General features: G+C 37.0%; 1 protein-coding gene across 1 annotated transcript in view; it reads right to left on the minus strand.

Annotated features, from left to right (window-relative positions):
- The window catches only part of LOC135209727 (vitellogenin receptor-like), a 136004-nt gene that overhangs the window by 28881 nt on the left and 97123 nt on the right, over positions 1–10000 (minus strand). Inside the window, exon 30 of the mRNA XM_064242492.1 lies at positions 8229–8347. Within this exon, the coding sequence (XP_064098562.1) occupies positions 8229–8347 (119 nt within the window). The remainder of the gene's footprint in view (positions 1–8228; positions 8348–10000) is intronic.

Raw genomic sequence — 10000 nt, forward strand, 5'->3', positions numbered from 1 at the left:
TATACTGAGACGTCCTTTGTAAGGCATCATCCCCTCATCCAAAGACAGGTTCTTTCCAGGAATCACGAGATTACTACACCGCTCACGGATACAATCCAACACTGTACGCACTAAAATGAGGCGATCACTGTTATTCCGGGGTATGGCCCTTCGGTTGAAGGCGTTGAAGCACCTGTCCAACTCATGAAATTATCACGGGACGTAATGCCAGGCACATTCGGCATACATGAAAAATAATTTCTCCTCCAATATTGCCTGACGTCGACAGCAGGTGTCATACCAAAATAAATGTGGAGCCCAAAAAATGCGCCATGTCAATGAGGTTTTGGCAACCCCACCAGTAATACGTAAGGTCGTCCTCAGCTCATACCGGCAGTACCGAGCGTAGTCCACCGTCTCGTGTACCAGGTATTCCAGCAATTCCTGCGTCAGGAAAAGCTGGATGAACCCCAAAACAGTCAGGGGTACTGGAACGGTGATCCCAGGGGTTGCCGTGAAGGGGTGCAAATTAGGAGGGGTGGGGTCCTCCGTCCACCCCTCGTCACTCTCCGACGACCGACCTTCACCTTGGCTGGCGCGACGAGCCGACCTTCTACGTGCCGCGCACGGGAGCGGGCACGATATTGCACACTACCCACCCGTTGCCCATCACCCGCACTGAGGCCCTCACTCTGTATCGTCCTCTGCGATAAAACGTTTACCCCGCAGTCCCCGTATCCCCACCCTCCCCCTCCTCAGATTTCCCCTCGTAAGCACTGAACCCACTGAATTCGAGCTCACTTTTGGGATGTGAGCCTCGAATGGAACATTGGGGGACATGGGGGCAGATATTCATCATCACTTTCATCGGGACTGATGTCCTTCATCACTCGATGACCCATCCGCCATCAAAATGAGGACTAGCGACATGTTCCCGATCAAGCTCCGATAGATATTCATTTATGTCCCTTGGTTGGAGGCCTCCCAAATGCTTACGAATGCCCCTAAGGACGCCCACATGCTTCCTAGGGGTAACCAAAGGCATACGCTGTGTTCCTAAAACACTTTCAGCCACACGTGGCCACACAGAACGGCCGCTTGAGGCGCCCTGGGGATCATGCTGGGTGCTTGGCCCCTCGCCAGCATCCAGGTCCAAAACTCGCCTTACACTATCCCTTCCGACGGGTAAAACGTCGTTGAGACATATCTATGAATGTCCTGTAGCAATACAAATGCTCAAAGTCTCGCACAAGTCCAGAAAAACACGCTTTTCATGAAAGATCGCTCTCGGATGGTGCGCTACTGATGCTGGCTGGAGCGAGAAGGGATATCGCGCATGCGCACCTGGGTCACGTTCAAAACAAAACAGGCCTTGATGCCGTGAACTCCCAGCATCCCCCAAGGCGACGTGATTCAAAAAGATTTTAGGCTGGTAGGCCTATAAGGTATTTTTTCCCGCGAATTTTTAAAAAAATAAACTTTTGTATGTCGACGTAAAATACGTCCAGTCGGCACCCGACAGAAAATTTATCTCGACGTAAAATACGTCCAGTCGGCGTTTAAGGGTTAATGACAACATTCAATTTCATTTTGCAGACCGTATTACGCCAGCAAGGGTAAACATTAGTGGTAACAAGCGATGCCATAAACAGCATACCTAATAATAAATCCCCCGGCTGTGAGGGTCTTCCCGCAGAGGCTTTCAAATTCTGCCATCCGATAATTTACATTTTGCTAGCTGCCTTATTCAATGCGTGCATAATTCACCCGTTTCTTCCAGACTCCCTACTCTTAGTTCACTTGATACCATTAATCAAAAACTAGCTAAAGGATGCAGCTGACCCTGGCAACTACCGGCCAATTGCAATCACAACGATCGCATCGAAGATACTAGAGTCTGTTCTTCTTGTGAGACTTCTCCCCTTTCTACACACCACTGACAACCAGTTCGGGTTTAAAGCAAACCACTCAACCGACACCTGCATCTACATACTGAAAGAATTGCTGAACTACTACCTATCAGCAGCATCTCCTGTTTTCCTGTGTTTCGTAGATGTGAGAAAAGCATTTGACAGAGTAAACTACCTGAAGCTATTCCTGAAGCTGCATAAAAGGGGCACACCCCTATATCTAATTGGCATTTTACATTGCTGGTTCTCCACACAGCAATTCTGTGTCAAATGGGGCACCGTATTATCGTACACCTTCGTCTCCCTAAACGGGCTTCGGCAAGGGGGCATTCTCTCTCCATACCTGTTTAATACATACACAGATGCCTTGAATGTCAAACTGAACTCACTCCCAATCGGATGCACTGTCGATGAAAACTATAAACAACCTCTGTTACGCCGACGATATGGTTCTGATTTCCCCATCAGTGCATGGCCTCCAACGCCTCGTCGACACTTGCCGCCAATATGCAGAGGAATTTTATATAATCTACAACGAAACCAAGACCCAGTGCATGTCACTGCTCCCGAGATCGCTTAAGCATATTGCAGAACCACTAATTTTCCTCGGAAACCATCGGTTGGAATTTGTGCGCGAATTTCCGTATTTGGGTCACATTATTACCGAATACCTAAAAGATACGGCAGACATTGAACAGAGGCGTCATAAACTATGTGCAACTGGCAACATGATTGCAAGGTGGTTTGCCTTCTGTCACCGAGACGTGAAACTGCTGCTCTTCCGCTCGTACTGCAACAGTATCTATGGGCGTTCCCCTCTGGACGAACTTTACCCGAGAGACCATGAGACGTATCACTGTTGTGCACAATGACATTCTAAGACGCCTCACAAACACTCCACGCTACCACTCCGCTACACAGATGTTCTTAGAAAACCACCAGGACAATTTAAAAATCATTGTAAGGCGAAATATGTCCAGCCTGGTAACCCGAGTGAGAAACAGCGGCAACTCGCTCATACAAAGCATCCTAAGGAGTGAAGCAAGAAGAAGATCTAAATTGTGGGAAAGATGGGAAAATGAGGCCTTTGTCCCCTAAAGGACTTAATCTTTGTATTAGCAAGATGTCATCTGCAGATTTTCATTATTATATTTATTGCTGATATTTTATTTTTTCATTATTTCTGTGATTACTATAATTTTTTTTATACATTCAATTTATGTATTAAGCCCTCTGGACCTGACTACTGTAACCACCTAAGGTCTCTAGTTGAAATTTAAGTTATTTAATCTGTGCACTAACTTATAACTCAATGAATTTTTTTTTCTCACCAATATAATTACTATTACCAGTATGATGATTACTATCTTTTATGCTACCTCAGCTATTTTGTGGATAAGTGCCGATTACTCATTTTTCCTATCATGTTGACTCATATCTAGATTGTGTATGTTACTTTGTATTTTGTATATTCATTGTATATGGCCCTGAACCGAAATAAAGGATATTATTATTATTACTATTATTTAAGAGTGCAACCCTACTTGAAATACAACTGTATTGGGTTTCAAAGAATGAAACTACATTACAACCCTATTTGCTTTCCCAAGGATTGAGGAACCCAATACACTGATAAGAACCCTACTGGGCTTTCTCAAACAAGTGTGTGGCTATAGATCCACAAAACCCTTAGAGTGCAACCCTACTTGAAATACAACCGTATTGGGTTTCTCAAAGAATGAATCTTAAGTTTACGTTATTACAGATTACCCTTGAAATGCAACCCTATTGGGTTTGTGTGTTTCTCAAGGACTGAGAAACCCAATCCCGATTACAACCCTATGCTGCTTCTCAAGCGTGGTCAATGATAAATAACCCCTGAAATACACACATTACAACCCTATTGGGTTTCTCAAACAAGATGTTTGTATAACCCTTGAAGTACAACACTATTTGGACAAAGATTACAACCCTATCGGGTTTCTCAACAAAGTGGACATTTACAAAAACCTTAAAATACAAAATAGTGTTTCTCAGTTTCAACTGAAATTACAACCCTACCGGGTTTCTCAGACTTACCCTGAATTACAACCCTATTGGGTTTCTAAAATTCAGAAACGCAATCCACAACCACCACATTTTGGGTTTTGCAATCTAAGATTTACAAAATGAACATTAAAATGCAACCCAGTTGAGTTTCTCAACCAAACAAAATTCTACAAGATTCACAAATGCACCCCTATTGGTTTTAAAAATAACCCTTAATTGGGTTTCAGGTTTGGGGTGCGATTATGGTTACCAATACCAAAACTAGCTTTTGGGGTGTCTAAGATTATGATGGCCATTCACTAGCTTGGGTTTGGGATTGGCGGAAAACACTACAATAGGTTTCAGGTTTGGGTTCCCATAAACCTAGTCCATTATTTTCCACATTCCCCAAATTGTGTTCAAGGCTTATGGACCCTCATTCCCTAAATTGGGTTAAAGGCTTTGGGACCCCCACTCCGCAAATGGGGTTCAAGACTTAAGAGCCCATGACCCAATCATGTCTGCCAGACCTAACAATGGGCTTTGGGTTTCAACCCCCCAAAAATGATATTGTTATGATACAATAGTTTGTTCATACTTACCTGGCAGATATATAGATATATATATATATAGATATTTATATGATATTAATAATATATAGCTATATAGATTAATAGATCTATAGAGATATTAGGAATTATAGATATATATAGACGATATATTAGATATATATAGATATATATAGATAATATAGATTTATATATAGATATTATAGATATAGAATATATAGATATAGATATATATATAGCTTTAGATATATATAAGACAGATATTATATAGATATAGATATATATAGATATAGATATATATATAGATAGATATATATAGATATAGATATATATATAGATAGATATATATATAGATAATAGAGTATATAGAGATATATATATATATATATATGTATAGATATAGATATTATATAGATATAGATATATATATATATAGATCATATATAGATATAGATATATATATATATATATATATATAGATATATATATAGATATATATAGTATATATATAGATATATAATAGATATATATATATGTATATATAGGATATATATATATTATATATAGATATTATATATATATATATATAGATATATATATCTAGATATATATATATTATATATATATATAGATATATATATAGATATATATATAGATATAGATAATATAATATAATATAGATATATATATATGATATAGATATAGATATATATATGATATAGATTATAGATATATATAGATATATATTATATAGATAATAGATATAGATATATATATAGATATATATAGATATAGATATAGATATATAGATAGATATGATATATAGATATAGAATAGATATAGATATATATAGATAGAATAGATATGATATATATAGATATAGATAGATATAGATATAGATATAGATATATATATAATAGATATAGATAGATATAGATATAGATATAGATATATAGATATAGATAGGATTATAGATATAGAGATAGAGATTCTATAGATATAGATATATAGATATCTATAGATATATATAGATATAATAGATATATATAGATTATTATAGGATCAATATTAGATTCTATCTAGATATCGATATATCTAGAATCGCTATATATATAGAGAGACTACTCTATAGATCGCTATATATAGATATAGCTATATATAGTATTAGATATAATCTATAGAATAGCTATATATAGCTATAGCTATATATATAGATAGATAATATAATAGATATAGATATATATAGATAGATATATATATCTATATAGATATATATATATGATAGATTATATATAGATATAAGATATATATAGATATAGATATATTATAGTAGATAGAATATAGATATAAGATATATATATAGATAGATATATATAAGATATAAGATCTATATAGATAGATATATATTAATATATAGATATAGATATAGATAGATATATAGATATATAGATATAGATATATAGCTATATATATTAGATAGATATATATAGATATATAGATATATAGATATATAGATATATATATATATATATCTGTATTCTCCAAAGTCCGACAGAATTTCAAAACTTACGATACACACAGGCCGAGTTCAGGTGGTTAGTACCCATTCCCGCCGCTGGGAGGCGGGTATCAGGAACCATTCCCATTTTCTATTCAGATTTTCTAGTGCCACTGTCTCCTGAGGGGATGTGGGTGGGTACTCTATTATAAATATCTGCCAGGTAACTATGAACAAACTTTATTGTATCATAATATCATTTTGTTCATGAAACTTACCTGTCAGATATATATAAATCTGAATCCCACCATTGGAAGATCTTAAAATGGTAAATTTTGTGATTGATAAGATAAATGAGAGACCAAATAAAGTAGAATTTACAAGAGTTGATAAAAAAGAATATTTGTAGATATATGGATTTACAGATGCTTCCTTTAATACACATGAGAGAAGCATAAGTGGCAACCTGATTTTACTAGGAAGTAAGAGAAATGGACGTGTGGTCCCTATTTACTGGAAGTCAAAGACTATCCAGAAGGTATGTCATTCTGCAAAGGCGGCTGAAACCAGAAGTATGACTAAGATTATTGATAACAGTCAGTTTTTCGCGAGTCAGACTGAACAGTTATTATTTGGTCAGTATGGAAAGAAAATTCCAATCAAAATTTTCAGATTCAATACCCATGCTAGAATCTGCTGGGAGTACCAAGCAGGTTGAGGAAAGGCTTCTCAGGAACAGCATACAGGAGATGATAGGCAGCCTCGAATCCTTCGTGCGGCGACGGGGCTCTGCCTCCCTCTTAGCGAAAAACTAGGCCATTGCTGCTGCATGTCCAGAAGAATCTTCTTAGATGGAGAAGATTCCTGATCACGTGAAGGGCTGATCCTGTGAGAAGACGAGGGGCGAGGGGACGCCTTTTTCCTTCTCACAGGAACAACCTTAGAGCGACTGGGGCGCTCAAAAGCGTCCTCCTCCGATGACGTCCTGGTCCTCTTCTGCGGGGGAAAGGCGTCGAAACATTCAGGCGACGACTGGAACGCAGGTCGAGAAAGAGGACAGGAGGCGTCCTCTCCTCTAAAACCTCTCTTAAGAGGGTGAGAGTCCTTCCGAGAGCTCCAACCCGGCACGGGGAGGACGCCTCGGAGGACGAGAAACAATCCTTAAGGATTCGTGCCCGTGCACGATTCTTGGCAGCCTGGGAAGCGTCATCAGGTTCTGCCGAAGGGACGCCAGATCGGTGGGGAGTCCCCATAACCCTCCTTCGGCTTTCGACTTGCCCACTCCCTTTGTCCTGGGAGTCCGACAGAGGTCTAGACCTAGAGGCATTATAGGGCCGATCTGACGCCCCCTCCACAACACTAGGGGCACTAACACCATCACCACACTTCACAACACTAGATTGGAGTGCAAGCACTTTAGACTCCAAGTTACGGATAGACTCCATAATAACAGAAAGGGCATTACCTTCCGCGCACACAACCTCAGGGCCTGAAGGCAACACCACAGGGTTAGGTAAAACAAAGTCTACAGAAGGGTTAGCAGGTGACATATCACTACCCTGACTTCTGCTCACTTGAAGCACTCCTGGAGGAAGACGACCTGATTCCGTCACGCTCTAACTTGCGTACATACGAATCATACATCTTCCATTCAGAATAAGTCAAATTCTCTCTCTTTACATCTATCATCCAACAAACAAACATGCCCCCTACACCTCGTGCATACTGAGTGAGGGTCTACCGAAGCTTTCGGTAGCCTCACCTTACACTTTTGCACACAACACACCCTGAAACTAGCAGAACTAGATCCAGACATCTTACTCAAAAGAACAGTCAAAATCAAATCAATCCACGATCGCGTATGCCTAGCCACAAATCCAAGTCAATAAACCAAAAGACAATCAGATACTTAAGCGGCAATGAAGTTTGCAAATTCCTAAGACGGAGGTACTGAAAACAGGTGTTGACAGTACCGGCGACAGAAAATCTGAATAGAAAATGGGAATGGTTCCTGATACCCGCCTCCCAGCGGCGGGAATGGGTACTAACCACCTGATCTCCCACTGTGTGTGTCATAAGTTTTGAAATTCTGTGACTTCGGAGAATACAGCTATATATATATATATATATATATATCTGACAGGTAAGTTTCATAAACAAAATGAGTTTTGGTGTTCGGACCACATAACCACAAAAACGGGTTTCGGGGTTCAGACCGTCGAACACAAAACCGGATCTGTTTACCAGACATGAAGCTCCGTTTATGTGTAGGTGGAACCCGCGGTGGCAAGAGCAGTAGACGTCATCTATGTTGCTGTGGCAGACTTGTTGGCAACCTCCGTTGTCCTTCTGGCAGTTCTCCCCTGTGGAAATTTTTACAACATTTGAGAGACTTTTCGACCTGTACAGTCATCCATCAGTGTGGTGCAATATGGTATGAAAATAATCATAAAGTATGGAACTACATAGTAAAACAATCAATAAATAGGTAACACCATGGTAAAACAATCATCGGTAATTAAGGAACACCATGGTAAAACAAATCATCGGTAATTAAGGAACACCATGGTAAAACAAATCATCGGTAATTAATAGGAAAACACCATGGGTTAAAAACAAATCATCGGTAATTAAGGAACACCATGGCGTTAAAAACCAAATCATCGGTAACTTAAGGAACACATCCGTGGTAAAACAAATCATCGGTAAATTAAGGGTCCCAATGGTAAAACAAATCATCGGTAATTAAGGAACACCATGGTACGACAATCATCCATAAGTATGGAATAAATATGCGTTACGACAATCTCCATCCTAAGTATGGAACTAATATGGTAACGACAATCATCCATAAGTATAGGCATAAATTATGCGTACGACAATCATCCATAAGTTATGGAATAAATATGGCTAACGACAATCATCCATAAAGTATGGAATTAATATGGATACGACAAGCCATATCCAAATAATATGGAAGAATATGTTGTTACGACAATCATCCATAAGTATGGAATAATATGGTACGACAATCATCCATAAGTATGGAATAATATGGTACGACAATCATCCATAACCAAGGAATAAGATGGTACTACAATCATCCATAAGTACGGAATATGGTATGACAATCATCCTAAGTGTGGTGCAGTATGGTATGGTATGTCAATCATCCATAAGTATTATTTATATAAACATATAGACATATAGACATATAGACATATAGACATATAGACATATAGACATATACACATATAGACATATACACAATATTAAGACATATACACATATAGACATATACACAATAGAGACATACAATATAGACACATATAGACATATAAAATTACAATATACACATACTAGTATTACCACCTACCAGTATACATAGAGATATACCAAATTATAATACATATAGAATACAACGATATAATAACTATATCCTATATACATAGATTATGATATACATCGATATATATACATACCATATAATGAGATATGAATATAGCTGTAAGAGATGATAGATATTTATAGAGTATATATATTTATTTAATATATTAGATATATTATTAAAATCTAATATATATGTGGGGTACTAAATAAAAGAAAACGCTTATATAAGTTAAGTAAATATCAATAATGAATAAAATAAATATTAGATATAATCATATAAATTCATAATAATATAGAAACTAGTTGAATGATTTAGGGGATTATAAATATATGATATAATATAATATTTTACGTAATAGTGATATATAAACTTTCAAAAAAATATATATGATATAATTATTTATAAAGTGAGAGATATATTATAAAGTTTATGTATATATATAGATTAATATATATATATTATAAGTCTAAATATATATTATAAATAAATATATATATAATCTAAATAAATTATGTATAATTATAAAGTCGTAAAATATATATTTATAAATATATATAAAGATAGTAAGTATATATGAAATATATATATGAATAAAATATATATATTTATCAAATAAATATATATA

Source organism: Macrobrachium nipponense, chromosome 38, assembly GCF_015104395.2.
Source record: "Macrobrachium nipponense isolate FS-2020 chromosome 38, ASM1510439v2, whole genome shotgun sequence".
In the NCBI taxonomy this organism is placed as follows: Eukaryota; Metazoa; Arthropoda; class Malacostraca; order Decapoda; family Palaemonidae; genus Macrobrachium; species Macrobrachium nipponense.